At 35.8% G+C, this 20,697-nt stretch overlaps 1 protein-coding gene across 1 annotated transcript in view; it reads right to left on the bottom strand.

The window, feature by feature from the left end:
• Positions 1 to 19,464, bottom strand: part of PPP1R3A (protein phosphatase 1 regulatory subunit 3A) — a 39,192-nt gene extending 19,728 nt beyond the window's left edge. Inside the window, exon 1 of the mRNA XM_058724541.1 lies at positions 18,620 to 19,464. Within this exon, the coding sequence (XP_058580524.1) occupies positions 18,620 to 19,407 (788 nt within the window). The 5' untranslated portion in view covers positions 19,408 to 19,464. The remainder of the gene's footprint in view (positions 1 to 18,619) is intronic.
• Positions 19,465 to 20,697: the final 1,233 nt, after the last annotated feature.

Below are 20,697 nucleotides of genomic sequence, written 5' to 3'. Positions count from 1 at the left end.
ACTCTATTTCTAAATTCCATAAACCCTAAACTCTGCAGTGGGTCCACAGAAGTCTGTTTATCATGAAATTCATATTTCCATACAAAATCAGTAATTTTTTTTAAGCTAACAGCTTATAGAAGTATAATGTGTATATAAACTCACCCACTTTAAGTGTACAATTCAGTAATTTTTAGTATATTTAGTATATTTTCAGTACATTTTAGTATATTTAGTACATGATGGAGTCGTGCCATCACCAAAACCTAATCTTAAAACATTTCCAGCACCCCAAAAAGAAAGTTCATGTCCCTTAGAATCACTCTTCATTCCCCACCCCCAGCCCTGGAGTACTAATCTTCCTTTCTCTATATATTTGCCTAATCTGGGCATTTCATACAAACACATTTATGCAGTATGTGTTCTTTCGTGTCTGGCTTCTTTCACAGCACATCATGTTTTGAGGCTCATCAGTGTTGTAGCCTGTATCCGTTCTTCCTTTCTTTTCGTTGTTTAATAGTATTCCACTATATAGATACACCACACTTGGTTTATCCATTCACCAGTTGTTGGGCATTGGGGTTGTTCCATCTTTTGGCTCCTGTGGACAGTACTTCTATGAACATTTACGTATCTGCGTGGGCATATGTTTTCATTTCCCTTGGAAGAAACCTAGGTGTGAAATTGCTGGGCTTGTGATAATTCCATGTTTCACATATTGAGAAACTGTCATATTATTTTCCTTTAAAGTGGCTGTTCTATTTTATAATCCCACCATTAGTGAGTGCATGAGGGTTTTAATCTCTCTATGTCCTCGCCAGCACTTGTTATTATCTCTTATCCATCATAATCATTCTAGTGGGTGTGAAGCAATACCTCACTGTGGTTTTGATTTGCATGTCCCTAATGATTAATTAGTTGTCTACTGTTTTATGTGCTTATTGGTCATTAAAATAGCTTCTTTGGAGAAATATCTATTCAAATGCTTATTTCATTTTATTTTATTTAATTTCTAAAATTTATTTATTTATTTTGGGAGAGAGAGAGAGCGTGCAAATGAGGGAAGGGCAGAGAGAGGGGAGGACAGCAAGAGAGAGAGAGAGAGAGAGAGAGAGAGAGAGAGAATTCCAAGCAGGCCCTGCACAATGGGGCTCAATCCCACAAACCATGAGGTCATGACCTGAACTGAGACCAAGAGTTTGTCACTCAATTGACTGAGCCATCCTGGCACCCCTTAGTTTATTTTAAAATTGAGTTCTCTTTTTATTATTGAGTTGTAAGAATTCTTCTGCATATAACTCACTTACTAGATATACGATTTGTATTTTCTCATTATGTGTGTTGCCTTTTCACTTTCTTGACTGTGTCTTTTGAAGTGCAAAAGTTTTTAATTTGGATGATGGCTGTAATTTTTGTTAGCCCTAAAGTCTTTGCTACCTTGGAGAGTTCCTATACAGACTTTATTTGATTAAATCTCTTTAGGGAAAAATATTATTTTTAATATAAATAATCTTTATTAATATAATTATCACAAGCAGCTAATTATACTTCACATTCTCACTAATGCTAATTTCAATACCAAATGCTAGAAAACATCCAACAGTCATTGGTCCTACCTAGGTTCTAGACTGAAGTAGTTGTAAACAGATACAGAAATGATCCAAATGAATATGTAGATTTAAGGAAAGAAGTCCAACTGATTTAGGAAGCTCACAGTACAAACATCATGTTATTTTGTCTGGAGCCTACCATTAGAAGAGATAGAGTAAGCATGGAGGAGTTCATCAGTGCCAAGATGACTCTCCCGGTTGAAGGTCTTTGGATCCCTGATTAAATAGAGCAAAGTTTATTACTAGGAAATCCTAAGAAGATGAAGTGAGAAGGGCTCAATAAGATAGACTATGGTTGAAGATTAGTACAAGAGCAATATGGTGCTTGGAAGGACTAGTTGAGAACCTGATATGAGTCAAAAGGCAAGGAGCAGGTGACTAAAGAAGTTGGGCCACAGACTGGGATTGCTGAAGGAGTCGGGTGCAAGAGCCAAATTCTGCTGAGATGCAGCCACATTGCCAAAGGTGGTATCTCGGCCACACTTTCAACAAGGCAGAGGAAGATTCTGGAGTCAATACTCTGAAGAATCGTACTACCAAGTGGGCTTGAAGGACTCAGTCCATCTATTGGACATCATGCTAATTCAGAATGTCAGACACAACTCAGTGTGTTTTCGATGGACAGATATTTAATATTTGCTAGACATTATACTAGAAGTTAAACCACGAACACAAGCCAAGATTAAACAAACTCTGCCTTCATAAAGTTTACAGTGCAAAGAAAGATAAATAAAACCAGCAGTTTAAAAATCACAATTGTACCATTCACGACTGGGGAAGCCTGGCGTCCTACAGAAAAAAATACTAGGAGCACTAACCCAAACTCAAAGCAGGGAGGGAGCTGGCTGTGTAGATACATGGGCTTGCAAAGAGAGATCAGACTGGAGGAAGAGGAGATCCTGCAATCTGATTACAGACACTTTTTAAAAGCTTGATTTTCTGATTTATAAAATACACAATTCTCAAAAAGACAACCTTGTAAAAGAAAACTTCTAAAATTTACTTCATTCTAAATGGTAATTAACTTTATCTTTAACATTGCTACTGTTACTTAACCCTCTCACGTGCCATACCTGTAAAAGTGTTACTTCGTTTAGATTTACTTTCTTTTCGTTTAAACTCTATTAGTGGATACTGAGACCAAATGAATTGCAATTTTTTTTTTAAAAGTTAACTCAGAACCCCTGTGTTTATGTCTTCAGATTATACCAGTTATTCTTAATCCTGGGGCATAACAGAAACACCTGGGGAGCTTTTTAAAAATACCTGCGCCTGAGCCCAGCCCCCGACAAGTGCAATTCGTCTTTGTCATTGCGCCTACGTATGGGTGCCTTTTTTTCCCCTTTCCTGTGTGCAGCCACACTTGAGAAACCCTGGTTTACGCTACTACACTGGCTGCTCTGTGAAGGTATGGTTAGTGTGAAATTAATTCCTTCAGTAAAAATACTTGGAGTTTTCGTGGGGTGGAAAGAGGAGATGGAACATATAATCAAATATGCTAGCATTAATATAAATTTTACACAGGTTGTATTTCTGCTACTGTTATGTCTATAAAACAATTAATTTTCATTCATCATGGAGATTGCCCATCCATACTTCAGTGAATCTAAATTTACTTATTTTTTTTAACTGAAAGGAAAACTACATGTTGTTTAGGGTAAGAAACATTCATAATTTCTACACTAAGAACCATATTGCTATTATAAAACTGATAGTGTTTGTAAAATTTTAGACCCAGACTAGTAAAACAGTGTTGAAAAAGGCAGGACTTTCAATTTCATAGTTTAAATGTAAGTTTATGGATAATGCTAATAGCTTCATGTTTTTGGGGTTTATCATATGTAAGAGAATGTTTCATGTAAAAATACCACAACCAGGTATATTCTGGTCTTCTTTTTTCCTGATATGATACGCAAGTGAAGGCACTTAGAAGATTATACTTGCTGTCTTTGAGAATCGGCATTTCGCAATGGTTTGCTTTGTTTGTATATGTATGGTGTTGATTTTATGAAAAAAAAATTCTTTTCACATGTCTCATTTTATATAAACTTATGCGAGTTTGTACAATACTATATATATATGATACTAGTAGTCTATAATCAGGATAATCAAAATATGTGAAAGTAAAAATGATAGGGACAATTATTTAGTGCTTTTAAATTCAAATAACTCCAGTGTTAAATTTCTTCTTTGTTTAGATTCACTATAACACAACTCCATCTTCACTAAAACAAAGCTGCAACTTGGTCCTTCAGTGGAAAAGATGGACCTTTGAAAGATAAGATATGAGAATCTGGGCAGCCAGAAAGCAGCCAGGAAAAGGAGAAAGGGATCCTAGAAAGGTATGGTGTCAAAGAGAAACTGTTTTCTCTTTACTGCACGCTTCCCTTTCTGTCATGGACCCTGTGATGAGGTAGTGACTGGTCCTGTGGAAAATATGCCCAAGGGTCTATAGGAGACATAAGTAGACAAAAGGGAAAGGTCCATCACTTAAAATCACTTCAAATATTGCCCCAGCTGCTTTGTTCAGCATGGGACTCTGTTCCCCCAGATTTCTTCATGACTAACTCTCTTCAAGTCTCTGATCAGTTTTCATTTCCTCAGCGATGTGCCGTCTTTACTAATTCTTCTGATGCCGCTTTGCGTTTTATATTCTCAGCTGCATTTGCCATCTTCTAACATAACTTACTTATTCGTTATGTTAATTACTTATTAGTTTTCCCTCCATTAGAATGTAAGCTAACCCAGGAAAGAGACTCATTTTTTCACTAATGTACCCTTGCTGTTTCGAATAGTATCTGGCACGTGTAGTATGTGCTCAATAACACTTGTTGAATGTATGAAGACCCTTGATTGATTTCTCCAGTCACTAGTGTCTTTTGTTTGTTTATTCTCTATCCATGCACAAGCTGAAGAGCACAGTAAGACCTTTGCTACTGATATTCTGATTTTTTTTCTTTCAAGTTAACCAAAACTGATACTCTGTCAATCTTGAGGTCACTGGTGTTATAGAAGGGACCATACTAGGGTAATTTCCATATGCCCAACCACAAGGATAAACATTGAGACGCCTGGACTAATCTTTCTCACTCAGTTAAAACATAACCCTTAGATTTTAAAGGAAGAATTTGGATCAACTAATTATAAAAAGAAAATTTCCCCAGGCATGACCATGAAATAGGTTTAGAAATATCTAAAAATGTGTGCCATCATACATATCTGCTTTTTATATTCAGGATGACCTATAGCAAAATGAAACAACTAACATTGATAACGAGAAAGGAATAAAACCTATATTTAACCATTCCAATAGTAAAAATGGTAAAGACACAGTAAAAAAAATGGTTAATAACATAAAAAAGATTTTAAACCATGAGACACCCAAAACACAAGCAGAAGTGTAATGGTGTCCATAAATGCCATAAGCAGTTTTTCAAGGCAGTAAGGGATCTTCCATAAAACACAATTAGTAGAAACACGTTAGGAGAAAAACATGAGGGCAATTATGCTCAACATTTACAATTAAATCAATATCATTTCATACAGTTAGCAACCCAGTTCATACTTTTTATTTATTTATTCTGAATACTTTCTGAATTAATATAATTGAAATACTACTTTATCTTTGAATAGAGAGACTAAAGTTCAGATGTTCAACCTAGCAAGAGGGCACAGTTCATTTTCAACTTTGTTTTTCAAGTTTGACTTTCACAATTCTGTCCATTCTAGGCAGTCTGATTGACCAACAAAATCCTCCCGTTGTCCTTCACACTGTCTTTTCCACAAATATTTTTTACTGTATGTAACTGCTCTCCTGCTCCTCCTCCACCTACCGGGGTTTACCGTTTCAATGTCAAACTCAATTCCTCTGAGATGCCCTTCCTAATGAGGGCAGCCTACAAGTACAGTCCTTTCTGGAATGCCTATTGCTCCGTGTCTCCATTGATTTTCTCTGAGTACGTCATTCCATTTGGCACATACTATGTTGATAGCTAACTCTTCAGGTATATAAATATTATCCCTTAACCAAATCCATGCTTGAAGATAGAAGCTACCTAGTAGTGTTCTACATAAAACAAGAACCCTCTTATTTCTTTATGAATAAGTGGCTGCTTGAGGCATTTTGGTTCAGAGCCATAGCAGATTAGAGAGCTTAAATCACAAACCTGACTTCTCTTAAATATTTTCTGGACTTGATCAAATAGATCCCTTTTGCCCAATTTCTTATATGGAATGAAGTGGTATTGCTGACTACAATGTATAAAAGTGATCTAATGGGAGATAACTTTATATCACTATAGAAATGTGATAGATTTAAAAAATATTCTTTAAGCTTATATAATTAGAAATTTCTAAATGAAAGGACAAGGTAACTTATTAAAGTAGTAATATCATAATATTAATATCATAGAATTAAAGTTGTCAGTGTGATATAGTCCATACATGATATGAAAGTCCCGCCTTGTTTTGTAGCCAAGTTCTAACTAATGTTACAGATCCTTAGGTACAAAATTAAAAGAATGAAAGGAATTTCATCAAAAATTACCATAACTGGCCAAGGAATTCCCTAGGAATTAGAGAAACACACACACACACACACACACACACACACACACACATGCACGCACACAATTGACATTTATAATCATGCCAACATAATTTTGAAAGGGGTTTCAAAAAATTAATTTCCTTAGAGGTTACAATTCATCACAGACCATTATATTGGACTGTACTAAAAAAAATACCCCCCCAACTTTCTCAACAACGATGCCTTACCCAGAAAATGTTTAATTCAGTCTCACAAATAACATTTTCAGTGGGAACCCATCTCCACCTGTACTTTGAAAGTTAACTGGGGGCACCTGGGTGGCGGCCTCTGTTAAGTACCAGACTGTTGATATCGGCTTGGGTCATGATCTTGCAGTTGTGAGATGGAGCTCCCTGTTGGACTCTGTGCTGAGCCTGGAGCCTACTAGAGATTCTTTGTCTCTCGAATTAAACAAATAAACATTTTTAAAAAGTTAATTGGGAAACAACAAGTTTAAATAATAAAACTTTAATTTCTACCTAACTGCACTTAAAAACTTCTTATAACATAAGAACTATTTACAAATGCTATGCGTTCCCTCCCTCAATAATACATTTTCACTTTGGGTCAAGACTTTAGGTTTTATACAATCAAGTTCTTTAAAATATTAGGAAAATTATAGTAAAACTCTTAATGAAAAGTATGGGGTGTCAGTGGAGGGTGATGATATAAGAACTAATTACTGTGTCAGTGTAGGGGGAGCATATTAGTATTTGTGCCATAAAAATATATAATTATTTATGCTAGTTTCCTAAGATAGATGTTTGTTTCACAAATCTTACTGTAATAAAACTCTAATTTTTAATGTTTAAAAAATTTTAATTAAAACTTGATACTCTCTGATGATGACCGTACTATTTCACTTTGAGCTTGTTAACATTTTCAGCAAGTATTTTCAAGGTATTTTATGTTCTGCAAAATCAGCAATTAGCTATAAACTAGAAACTTTACATTGCTTAAAGTTTTCAAAAATTAAAGCTCTTGCCTATAAGAATCAATGCAAATGGGCCCCTGTGTTATATAGTTTCAAAACATCTGCATACAGGAATATGGGAAGTCTTCCTATTCTTCCTGTAACTTTTCTTTAAATCTAAAATTTTATCCAAAAAAATATAAATAGTATTATATAGAGTGTAGCAGATCCATCACACTACCTTTGTAGGTTTAAGGTTAAACATTTAGATGCATTGCATTAGTCCCCTTAAATATTTTTGGTTTTTGATTTCATGTAGGGGAAGACCAAGATTGCAGTCCCAAGACAGAGCTGAAAGTGCCAAACAACTTAACACAGTTGAGCTTTAGGTACACAGGAGGCATCCAGGAGAGGCAAAAGACCCAGTCAAGGGAAGACAATAAAGAAAAGCTAACAGGACAGCAGGCAGGCCCAGAATCCACAGGTGTCAGGCTGAGGGAGCAGCACACGAGCAACAGTAGCACTAATCTGAGTATTGGCTTCGGTCCTAGCCCTGGCAAGAAATAAGAATGAATGACCCAATTCTGATCAGTAGACATACAATATCTGCCTTTGGTCTTTCATTACTCAGCCTGTTAAATTTTTCTGGCTCTGGTCCCACTGGTCTGGACTGTGGTATAAAGAAAGTCAAAGGCCAACCAATGAATATTTATTTTTTTTGAGATAAGATTATTTGACATTACTTCAAAGTAATATTATGGTGACTCCATGAATCAGGTCTTGGGAAGACTCGGGAAGACTCGGGATAGAAAAAAAGACCATCATAGTAGACAATCCCATAGTAGACCATATTAATTTATTTCTCAATTGTTGAGAAAGTTACTGCAGAGACAAATTTGCTTTTCATCTGTTGTTTTTTATAATATGTACTTATAGTCTTTATATATTCTATTCTTAATTTTTAAAGTAATTTTTATTTTTGATCAAATACACGATCATTACCTCATGGCCATAAAATATAATATGGATATAGAATCAATAGGAACCAGCAAAAGAGAAATCAGTTCTTCTGTTTTTTATTTGCATGGCAGGGATGTTGTCTTTTATTAAGGGATGTTGTCTTTTATTAAGTTTTTTATATGCGTGGCAGGGATGTTGTCTATTATTTTAAACAAAATATAAAATAAAGGAAGAAGAGTTATGATTTAAGGAGTAATGTAACTTTGGTGTGAGACATCAAGGGAAGTAATTTGCCACCTGGATATCCAGATGGAGATGTCCAGAAGGCATCTGAGTTTTAAAGATTGGGAAAACAATAAACGTACTCATCATTAAACTGTAACAAGCATAATTCATTCTTCAATTATTCAGAAGCTGCTTTGGATTTTACTAGGCCTCAGGGTTATCAATGAGAAAACCAGTTGCCTTTAATAGATATCTTTAAGAGCTTTTTATATGCAAATACTTTTATTAGTTACAGTGAGGAATCATGCTTAGACAAACATATCATTCCTGGCCTCAAGGAACTTGCAGTCCAGTTGGGAAGATGGCACACACACGAGTTTTTCTTTAAGTACAGGAAAAGGCCACCACTGTAAATGCCACCTTTGTAAACATTCTGACTAAACACATACCGAGAGCCCTATGACAGAAGTCCTCTTCCTTCCAGACATACAAATATATGATAAGCAATAAGTCTTCTGTTAAATGTTAATTTTTCTGTCTCTAAATAAATTACATCAGATACAAACATGGTAAACAGCAATCCTTTCATTTAAGGAAAGCTGTTTCCTTTTGTACCCTAGAAGCAACTGCTCCATGAAAGAATATGGCCAGAAATACTGTCATTTAAAGGAAGAATAACAAAGAAATATAAGGCCAAGGGGCAGCTGGGTGGCTCAGCTGGCTTAGGTCATGATCTTACCGTTCATGAGACTGAGTGCCAAGTTAGGCTCTGCGCTCATGGTGAGGAGCCTGCTTGGGATTCTCTCTCACTCTCTCTCTCTCTCTCTCCCCCGCTCTCTCCCTCTCTCCCTCCCTCCCTGCGCCTTCCTTGCTCTCTTTCTCTCTCTTAAACTTAAAACAAAACAAACACACAAATAAAACCCCAAAGCAATATAAGGGCAAAAGAGATCCTATTTGAACTACATGAGTTTAATGAGAATGGTAAACAAATGTCTTGAATGTCCATATAACGAGCATTATCTAAAAATTTAACTTTGTTTGCCAAAGTTAGCTTTAAATGAGATATTACTAATACAGAAAATATGCACACGATTAGCAAACATATGATCTATCTGAAGAATGTCTTTATGTATTACACACACATATACACAAACAAGATAAGGTTTAAGTAAAAAGCCCATAAAAACGGATACGTGTATGTATATTTTTCCACAAAAAGGAATTGAGTCAAGAATAATTTGAATATAGATGGACAGTATTACTTCTGCTCGCTATGTTCAATTTACTAAATAAATTATGAACTGGATTAGCTTTCCCAGTCCTCTGCATATATTCATTAAAGCAAATAGCACACACACACACACACACACACACAGTCAAGAAATTTAACATCTATTCAGATGAATTCTGCTTGTAGACATTGTATTAACCTTTCTACAAAAGGATACACTTAACAATTTAAATTTCAGCTGGCTTAGACTACATTTGACTTTTATAAACCTATTCAAAATTTCTTTTCATTGTCTTATACAGTTATATTCTTGAGTGAAATTTTATTAAAATATTAGATATCTATAAAATAGTGTACATAGCTATTCTAAATTATTCATTATTTGTCTAAGATTCTTTTTTTTTTTTTTTTTTTCCAACGTTTTTTTTTTTTTTTTTAATTTATTTTTGGGACAGAGAGAGACAGAGCATAAACGGGGGAGGGGCAGAGAGAGAGGGAGACACAGAATCGGAAACAGGCTCCAGGCTCCGAGCCATCAGCCCAGAGCCTGACGCGGGGCTCGAACTCACGGACCGCGAGATCGTGACCTGGCTGAAGTCGGACGCTTAACCGACTGCGCCACCCAGGCGCCCCTCTAAGATTCTAACAGCTATCTTTTTAGGTAGAATTGAGAAATACACTGAGTAATCTTCTGAAATACCTCTAACTTTGTAATTTTGTAAATTAAGTATCTTTCTCTTCTGTGACTCCCATAGGAAGTACAGTAATAATAACAATCACTCCAGAACTCAGAACTCAAAGCTACTAATGGCAGGATCGGGAGAGCTGTTTAGCAGCCTTCTGTTCCCTGCCACACCTGAAATGTTAGTGCCCACAGTGCCATCCTTGGAATAGTGATACCCTTCACTCCTTCGGAAAATCTAGTTGGTGAGGAGGTTTTTTTTCTTCTTTGATTTTTGCATTAGAATACCACCAACTAGTTTAGTAGTTTACTAGTTAGGCCTGCAGGGTAACAATCTAAAGCTGTTAGGTTACTTGACAAAGAAAATAGAAATCAGTCACAGAAACCGAGGAAACAAATGGCAAGATTAAAGACCTAGAACAATATGAATGGCACATAAAAGACAAGGAATTCCTGATAGAATACATTACTGAAGAGCACAATTTCCCGGTAGATGATTAATAAGAGAATATATAACCATTCGGCCCGAGTAGTTTTTGGCATAAGTCTGCCTGGAAGCAAAAGAATTAAGCGGTCTTTTCTAAAACAATACGACTTGTTGAAAATTACTCAGAAATCAAGTGTGTTTTAACATTGGAAACAATGATTGTAACTTTATTTACACCAAACACAATAGAGACCTACTTAGAATATATGTGAAGATTATATTTTCTATTGCACCTGAATGTGATTTTCAAAATCTGTGCAATGCTTCTATTGGTAAATACCCAAAAGATTTAACATATGACAGTACATTATAAAATCAGCTGTATTAATCCTCAAAGGGAGATATTAGTAAAACGTGAGCATTGTTCCCAGTTTCATTTCACACATGGCTTATGAAGCTGAAATTTACCTACACATTTCTATGTGATTTGTAATTGTGTATGGACATCCACAGTAATTTTTAAGAATGAAAATAAGCTTGGGGTTTTACTTAGGAAGTTATAGTCTATTTGATTTGTATCATAGCTTAAATCTGTAAAACAAATCAGAATACCATCAATATTAAATGGGCTATAAAATCTGTTTCACATAATTAAGAAAAGGGCCTACTATTTGGCATGCTTTACAAATCTGAATTGGGGGATATTTTGTCTTTTTTACTACTACAGATTTCAAAAGGGGTAAATAAAATTCAAATCCACAACCACACATAGGACAGTCATTGTCTTATGACAGTTTGAATCCCATTTCTGTTTGTGACGTAAATGGTACTTATTTGCAACATACCCCATTTTCAGACCCTTTCACTTGAGGGGGAGGGAGTAGCAAAATTTCCTGAGACAGATTTGTTGAATGTACACTTGGTCTCTGTCACTAAACAATGCCATATAGCATTCCAATCTAGCAATTTCTATTTTGTCATAAAATCTTTAAACAGCAGGGTGATATGATTAAGCTTTCAAAACCAGTTATTACTTATATAATAGATAATAACACTACCATGGCATTTACCCAAGTAAAACTATTAGAGAAGCAGAATAAAAGCCTGAAAAGATCCGAGACATATGTCCTGAGGAGATTTTTTCTTTTTTATATAGAGGTAGGGTACGGAGAATGCTTTAAAACAAAGAAATGACTGAAATGCAATGGTATATAATATATTTTCTTAGAGGAAAAGAACTAAATAAAATTCAATTTCATCTTCTATTCATAGGTATAAAGTGATAAGGTGAAGTCGTGTGCCGGTAACTTTATTTATTTAGTCCAAAAGAACTATTTTAAGAACTACCTTAAAAAGAAACACGTTGTAGTTTTTTGTAAGTAGTGTTCAACTTATGAACAGGCAATCCAGATTTTTTTTTGTAACCCAGAAATTGCTGGAATTTGGAAATAATTTTCCTCATAGCAGCAGTGGCATCAATATTGGTGTCCCTGATTGGTGACCAAAAGCTTATTGAATCTAATAAACTAAATTTGAAACTCTTTGTATTAGCCTGGGTCCTGGCAGCAGAAATTATTATAAGAAAGAAAATCATGCCTCCATTAATCCTGAGCATAGAACTAGCCATATACAAGATTTATAAAAGTGGAATTTATCAGGGTGCCTGGGTGGGTCAGTCAGTTAAGTGTCCAACTGCAGCTTAGGTCGTGGTCTTGAGGTTCATGAGTTCAAGCCCTGCATCAGGCTGTCTGTAGCACGAATCCTGCTTCAGATCCTCTAACCCTCTCTCTGTTATCCTCCCCCACTCACTTTCTCTGCATCTCTCTCAAAATAAATAAATAAACTTTAAAAAGTGGAATTTATCACCAATGCCATTTTGAGTGCATATAAAGTATCAGCAACTGAGACAGATGCTTGTATATGTTAACTCATGTATTTCTCATAGCACCTCTGCCAAGTAGAAATTATTATCCCTATTTTGGCCTTAGTGAAAAGGATGAAAAATATAATTTATCCAAGTTTGCACAGTTAGTAATTAGTTATACTGACAGCTCAAATCTGCCCGACTTTAAATGGTATGCTGTTTCCATTAGGCCTCATTGTTTATGGAATCCACCTTTTCCTTTCAATACACACATACAGTCCAGACCCCCCCCCCCCCCCCCGAGTCCTCTTGCCTCTATGGAGCCTTTACTACAACTCCGTACACAAACTTGCCTTGTATCCCATAATGCTCTCTGCTCTAAAAGTATCCATTTCCATTGTTTCAATCCACACTTAAAGCCACTTGTGCAGCTGACTTTAATCAGGTGTAAGATAAAGATAGTCCCTTCCATCCTAGATGTGTCTGCATTTAAGGAAGGGAAGTGTGTGTGTGTGTGTGTGTGTGTGTGTGTGTGTGTAAAAGTTTCAGGCATGGTTTCAAAGTGAAGTGTCAGAGCGTAGAAGACCTTTTACGTCTGCCAGGGCACTAAGGAGTCGGGCCCACCTCAGGTGTCTGCTCCTGAGGTCACTTCCCCTATATTATTTCTGTTGGGGTGTTGGGGTGAAAACTTAGAAGAGGGACAAGAGCCACAGGCAGCAAAATTGGAAGAAGGTGGAAAACTAAATGTCCCAAATTATAATCATTTTTTCTTCTTGCAGCCTTATTGGCTCAGAATGCTTGGGCCCTATCAGAATTTGTGTAGACTTGCAGATGGGCTTTGGGTGGGAAGTAAAGTCTCATGGAGATCCAGAGGATCCATGTAAGAAACGGGATCCATAATGATTTCCTTCAACCAGAGCTTCAGAAACACCTTGAATGATGAGACTCTCATGTTCTTCTTCTCTCAGAAAAGGCTCCAAAACTACTCCATGGAGTCTAGGCTTCTAGGGCTATGGGTTTATACAAAACCAGGAAGCCACAAAGCCCTGGTAGATCTCCAAGGAAACTAAGCTACTTGGCTCCTTGCTGTCAACCAGCTGGCAGCTTCTAAACGGTCCTCTTGACAGGTCCTGTGCAGCTGCATTTTATGTTTCCATATGGCCTTGCCAGGGTCCCCCCCGCTTTAACCAGACCTGGCTTCCACAATTAGTACGGACTCACAACAAGTTAGTTATGGAATACATTAAGTCCTAAAGGCCTCATGGGGCTATTTACACCTCTTTGGACTATTTCCAGGATCCCAGATTATACTGTAAGTGTAAATTAAGGAAGTCTCACGATCCAATGGGCCTGACTGGAACGTGCAACATTACCATATCTTATGCTCCATTTTCCAATGCTTTTCTTGGCTTCATTTTGACGATTTTATACCACCCTGAAAGGTAAACTCTCTGTAATCTTAAAATCATGCTTTAGAAAATATTTCTCTCTTTTCCCTTCTTGAATGTGCCTTATTCTATTCTCGGGTACAAAAATTGAAGACTGATCAATTTTCTCCTTTGGCATTGAAATCTTTCAGGAATTTATTTGCATTCACCTGGCCAAGTTATAAATACCATCCAACACCTATATCATGCCATTTCTTTACTTAAAATAATAAATTGGGTTCACTTAATAAAATAGAAAACCAGATGAAGTCAGTCTGTGTACCCAACAGTTGGGAACATACATTTAGCAGCTGGTGGGGGAACAAAAAGGTCACTCCTCTAGCCCTTGCACAAGATCAGTGATAGATCACATGTTCTAGAAAACATGAAACATAATGTAAATGGTTCTTACTTTATTTTTTATCCCACCGTATACCCAAAGAATTGGAGCTCTTGAAAGAGATGGTCTCTCTCTTTCCCTTTCTCTTCTCTCAGCCCCTGGGAGGCCTTTTCTTTGGGGCCTCTCCTCATCTCAGAGTCATGTTTGCAGCCATGTTTTTCTCATGGATACTGGTGTCTGACAACACACAGGTCCTTAATAAACACTTGTTGAATGAGTTTTGGAACCTGAACAAGGTAGACTATGAGGTCTAGAGAAATCATGCAAGTCCAAGAATCAGGAAATTAGCTGAACAAGATTTGATAATCATGGCGAATATGCTTCGCTTTTGATGACTACTCTGTATGTGGCCAGCACTCTACTAGAAGCCTTAAAAGTATCTAATTTTATGGTAATTGAATCATCACAATATCAGGCATCATTACCCCTATTTTACAGATGAATAAACTGAGGCGCTGAGAAGTGAAGTAATATGTCCACAGTCACCTAGCTACTAACTATATATTTTACTGGGATTAATATGCATGTCTGTTCAATGCTGAAATTCATGCCTTTTTTTTTTTTTACCCCTTCCTTTCTGTTCCTCCGTTTTGTCATCTAGTAAATGTGGAAATTTTAATACTCATTAAGAAACCCAGTTTCAGGGTGTTTCAGATATAAGGTGACACATTTCTCACGAAAATTTGCAATTGAATTAGTTTTGTTTATTGATTAAAATCCTGCAACAGACAAAGGAATGGCTCTCCAAAGCTGAAAAGTTGGGAACCCTGAAAGGAAAGTCTTGGTATCAAGACTTTGGGGCAGGTTGAGCCTTTCTAGGGTTTTTGAGATCCACCTAAAGCTAAAGTTAGCCTTGTCTTTTTTTATGCTGGTTAACATTTACTGAAAACTTACCATGGCCAGACACTGTGCCATAGAAGTTAATATGTATCATGCCACAGAAATCTCAACCCCTAGAAGATAGTAGTACTACTGTTATTCCCAATTAACAGATGAAGAAACCAAACTTAACTTGCCCAAAGTCACACAGCCAGCATGGTAGAGCTTGGACTCAAAGCCAGATATGTTTAACTCTGAAGCCCGTAATTTTAACTGCTTATGCATGCTATTTTTGGCTTATTTATCTCTGTAAATTTAATGTAATTTATATCAATGTCATTTATTTCTTTTGGTCATTTATTTTGAAATAAATCCCAAGGAATGCAGATCAGAAATCTGCTTAGTTTGTTTGCTAACACATACACCTGTGCCATATATGTGGTGACACTTATCAAGTATCTCATGATGCATGACTTTCCGTGCAATTAAATACCTTTGGGTCACTCTCAGTCACATGCCTGAGAGTTACAAACTCTGCTTTCCTCTCCCTCTAGATATTTCTTTCTGTCAAAGTGGATAGATTAACAAACATCAAATAGACAGCCATATCAATGTAGAGATTTTCAGACTCTGACCTGAAAAAAATCTCCACAGGAAAAGCATAGTGCCTAGGGTGATTGACATAACAGAAATCCTACCTCACTAAATGTGTTCCCACAGTTCATTCTGTATTTATTAGAAGGAATTATTGACACTTTCAGAAGATACAATCTCCAGGACCCTGATAGGAAATTAACTTTGGTTTTAAAAAGAATTGGAGCTAGATGTTACTGTCTGCATCAGGACAGTTTATTTTCACTTTAACTCTGAGTTGTATAACACAGTATTATCAATTGCTTGCATGTATGGAGCAAAAATCCACATAAATTTCTCTTCTGTATTTATCCTATGGAAGAAGTGCCCTCCAAATTAAGCTATGGAGGAAGTGTGGAAACACTAAAAACAGCAACAACAACAACAACAAAAACCTATCTAGATTCCGTAACTCTTTGAAGGGAGGAGGGTATTTTAGAAGCTATAATTTTTTGATCAAATAAGTATTAGTTCACTTTTATTTCAGCCAACTACACGTTTTGCAAAATAACACTAATAAGGTGTGCTCTTTTTCCCTAACTAAATTCTTCACAATGAAATCCAACTGCAATATTCATTTAGAAATTTGATAATGCTCTCTTGTGTGAGTTTTAGGAATATTTGAAACCCCATTGCATATAAATTATATCATGGAAAAGCTGTATAAATATTCTATTACGGCACATGCTGTTCTAAGGATCTGTCAGGATTTCCTTTATACACTCCATTTTGAGTGGTATATAAATCAGATGTAAAAATTCATGTTGGACTGAAACTCAGCACAAAAGGCCTCCTCCAGAGGCAAATGCTTTTTTCAAAATGTGGTTTGAATTATGTTGGTCATTTTTAAGTTATAGAAGTGCAGAAAATGTATTTGTGGTTTTGAAGGAGAGAGATTTTTTCCATTTTTATAACTCATTAGGAAACTTTACAGGCCTTTAGACCATTTTGTGGTTTAGTTCTTCTCAGGTTTTTCCCCAAAGCAATATTAAAACTTGAATGGTGTCCGCTATGAATCCAATGATTACTGTTCTGAATACAAATGTGTGTATGGATGTATATAGTTATACATATCTTAGACTAGGAGAAGTTCCAATAATATCATAACTGGGGTAGAAGATTAGACCTATCAGTTGCCCTTTTTTGTTCTTGGTCTCAAGTCAGGGTTTATCTATCAAAAGAATCCTCTATCTATACCATAGTTCACTGCTTGTATTTTTAAAGCTGCATCTTAAACTTCAGAAAATACCTTGGACTTAAACACTGCTTCTTCTATTAGCATGTTGACAATAAGGTTGTGACCTTTCTAAATTTTGCTTTTCACTAACAGAGAGAGCAAGTTGCAGCACGTTTAATAGATATTGTAAAGTATTCAGTGTGCATGTTTGTGTATATAAATTACTTTGTTAAATAGTGTTGAACTTATTTTGTCTATATAGGTAACATGTTGCCAAGTAATTTCATAAACATCTAAGTTATTATTTTAGCACATGTAGAGATTATGGTTATACTATTCTCTTAACAGCATCAGTTAAAATCTGAGAAAGTTTTATTTGGACTGAGAAAGTTGGCAAACTTCTCAAAGTGGAGCAAGCCAATCTTTCAAATGACTTTAAAGGATAATGAAAATAGAAATATTTTATATGATTGAATTGCTTCCACCTGTGTTATATTTAGTTCATCAATGTGTTAGACTAACACATTTAGTGTTACTATTTACTATCATATAATAAATCAAGACATTAAAGCATAAAGAGGTTAAAATTTTTCCAACGTTATTCCTTATATTTTTTATTAAATTCCACTTGGAATCTCAGTGTCTTGATTCCTAATACAGTTCCACCTTCAAATTACACTATTTCTGGTGCAATTGTGAGAATCTTTAGGTCTAGTAGCAGTTAGGATGGACCACCCAAAGGACAATCAAACATTTGCCTGTGACTTGTGGAGCAATGTCGACTTTCCCACTGAGACACTTGGAGGATCAGAAGGAATCTATCTCCTCCTGGATGTTTTATCTACTAACCTAGTGTCATGGAAATTAGCCAACTCTACAGTGGAGACAGCTGAATGCAGTTTTCTTTATTTTTTCATATTAACAGGAGAGCAGGGTTACTAATGAGGAGTCACATCCCAAATCTCTGATCTATAAAGCTGAATCTCCTTATTTCTATTTGGGTCATTTTTTTTTTTTAATTCTGCTCCATTTGCTTTTACTAACTTATGCTACTTTGTGTTCTATAATGTTATATTTGTTTATAATTATAAACTTTCTATGTGATTCATACATCACTCATATACTTTTGTCTTTGTCTTAGTTTGTCGTTAAAGTCATCACTGTTAGGATTTACTTAACACATATCACTCCAAACACCCCTATATGACTTAATCAGTCATTAAAAAGTTTGGAGGGAAGCCTACAAATTTCTGAGAACTAAGAGCATATTGAAACACTGTTTTGTGAGAATCAGAAATGTTTTGAAGTATGGCATAGACATTTAAAAGCCACTGAAAGTAAATATACTATATATGTCCAAAAGAAGCTTTACATGTTAAGAGTCTACATTCCATGGTTGAATTTAACAATTTGTAAGTCATTAGGCGGGCAATATGCACATTGTACTCCCCTGCTTCTCCATTTATTATATTATACCCATATTTTTCCTTGCATTTGGAGGAGAGATAACACAGTGCTATTATTTGAATAGCACTGACGTTGTTAAAGCCTAGCACCGTTGTTTTCTATATAATGAGCAGTATATTTTTAAACAGAATGGCTATTTCTTACAACACATGAAATGAAGAATGACATAAAATACTTTAAGACTATGAAGAGTAATGAATGTAAGACATATCCTTACCTTGATTTTACCTTTAAGCAGCCTTTTATTTGTCTATTAGGAACGTCTTCCCGTGGTTTTACCGGCTCTGGCTCTTGTTCTTTCTTTTGACAAATCAGTATATAATTTGTGCCATTATTATTTGACCAAAACGTACCAACAGAAGTTTCGTAACGTATACAAAACTCAACTTTACTGCCATCTTTTTGGTAAGGGGGAACCAATAAAATCTTAAAGGAGAACTGATCAGTTTCACCATCACATGAATTTGGGACATATTCTGCTAAAATGTCATAATGTGTCTGCCAGTCATCCAAGGACATTCTCACATATACTAACTTCTCAAAAGAAATATTCAAAACTCGAATAATGCCCTTCATACTCGTAGACCCAGGAGGATACTCAGTTGACTCCAGTATTGCTTTCTGTACTTGAAGTTGCTGCATAAGGTCTTCTTTTGAAGAAGGCAACTCAAAGAGTGGAGATAAAACATATTCTTCTGTGTGGAAAATGTCCTTACTTAAGTCAAAACCGGTTGAAACACTCGGTAAATCCCAGCAATCAAATTCTTTGACAGACACAAGATTGAATCCAAAGGTGTCAGCGAATGAAACTCTTCTTGTACCTGAAGATGGAGTGCCCAGGTACATATCTTCAGAAGAATCAGAACCTCGTCTACTAGGTTGAGGGGAGAAACCAGGTTTGAAGGTAGCTTTAACTTCTTCATCTTCAGAAAGAGAATCAGACAAATTAGGAACTTCTAAAAAGTTATCTTTGCTAATCTGACTAGGCTCTTCAGAAGACTCCATTGGGCTCTCTGGTATCAAATAAGAGAGAACTGTACAACTAGTAGAGGCTGATATTTGAGATACTGAGGCTTAAAATAAGTATAATGTTACAGTTGACATTGCAGAAAGGAGTCAGCTCTATAAATAGGTCCAATGGCGTGTAAACTATGCTAGCTCGCCTCCAAAGGCCTTTAATATGATAGCATCCATGTTACTCTCACCAGTATGTTTCGGATTTAACTCTCAGCTTTTAAAGTTGCATTTGTTTATGAGCTGAGTTCTAAAAAGACATTTTAAATCATTTTTTACTGTGTTGAAAAATCTGAAGCTTTACAATTAAAAATTGTTATAACCAGTTGATCTTAAAAATAAAAACAACCACAATACTAATATGTAGTTTGAGCTAAATCAATCAATTGGAGCAGACAAGGGCAGACGGAAGAAAATAAGAACATTTGTAGAACTGGAAAAATCCAGTGCCTAATAAGAATGGTAGCTACTATTTAACAGGGCCTTACAGTGAATGTAAAATGTGAACTATAAAAGGGTTAAATAGAGGTGCTGGGAGTTCTCAGGAAACATGATTTAGATGGAGAAGGCATCATTTGAAATAAAGCACGAAGGGTAGGTAGGATATAGACATACAGGGTTGGAGTGAAGCGGATTTTCCAGGTGGGAGAAATGGCCTAAGCCAAGGCCTAGAACAAATAATTAGTCAAATCCGTTATTTTAAACATTAGTGAGTTTCTTTTAATTAAGCTATGGAAAAATACACACAAGTAATATGTTATTGACTTAAAAATATATATGAGCAATGGTAAGCCTGGCCCAGGAGTGAAATATTTATGTAGAATAAAATGTTCATCTTTGGCAAATTGCCATTTCATGCCCACAGAGCAGAAGTTAATACCATGAAATCTTGGAGTTTGATGTGAGTTTTAAAATGTGAGCAGCCTTTTTAGACCACTGAATTCTTGTGTTCGTGTAAAACCCACTTTGGGGATGACAATCAGGTAAATACCTATTAAAAAAATTAAATATGCATAAGCTTTGGCCCTGGAATGTTCCAGCTAGAAATTGCCTTATCAGTACAACCTAAGTATACAAAGATAAATTTGTGTGTGTGTGTGTGTGTGTGTGTGTGTGTGTATTCATAACAGAATTATTTTAAAACTCTAGAAACTATCCAAATATCCATCAACAAGAAAGTAAATACTGGGACACCCATACAATAAAATGTTTTGTAGTCATTAAAAGGCTACAGTAGCTCTTTATATATTGATACAGAAAGATAACCAAGATAAATAGCTA

Source organism: Neofelis nebulosa, chromosome 4, assembly GCF_028018385.1.
Source record: "Neofelis nebulosa isolate mNeoNeb1 chromosome 4, mNeoNeb1.pri, whole genome shotgun sequence".
Taxonomy (NCBI): domain Eukaryota; kingdom Metazoa; phylum Chordata; class Mammalia; order Carnivora; family Felidae; genus Neofelis; species Neofelis nebulosa.
This window is presented reverse-complemented; position numbering and strand designations above follow the sequence as displayed.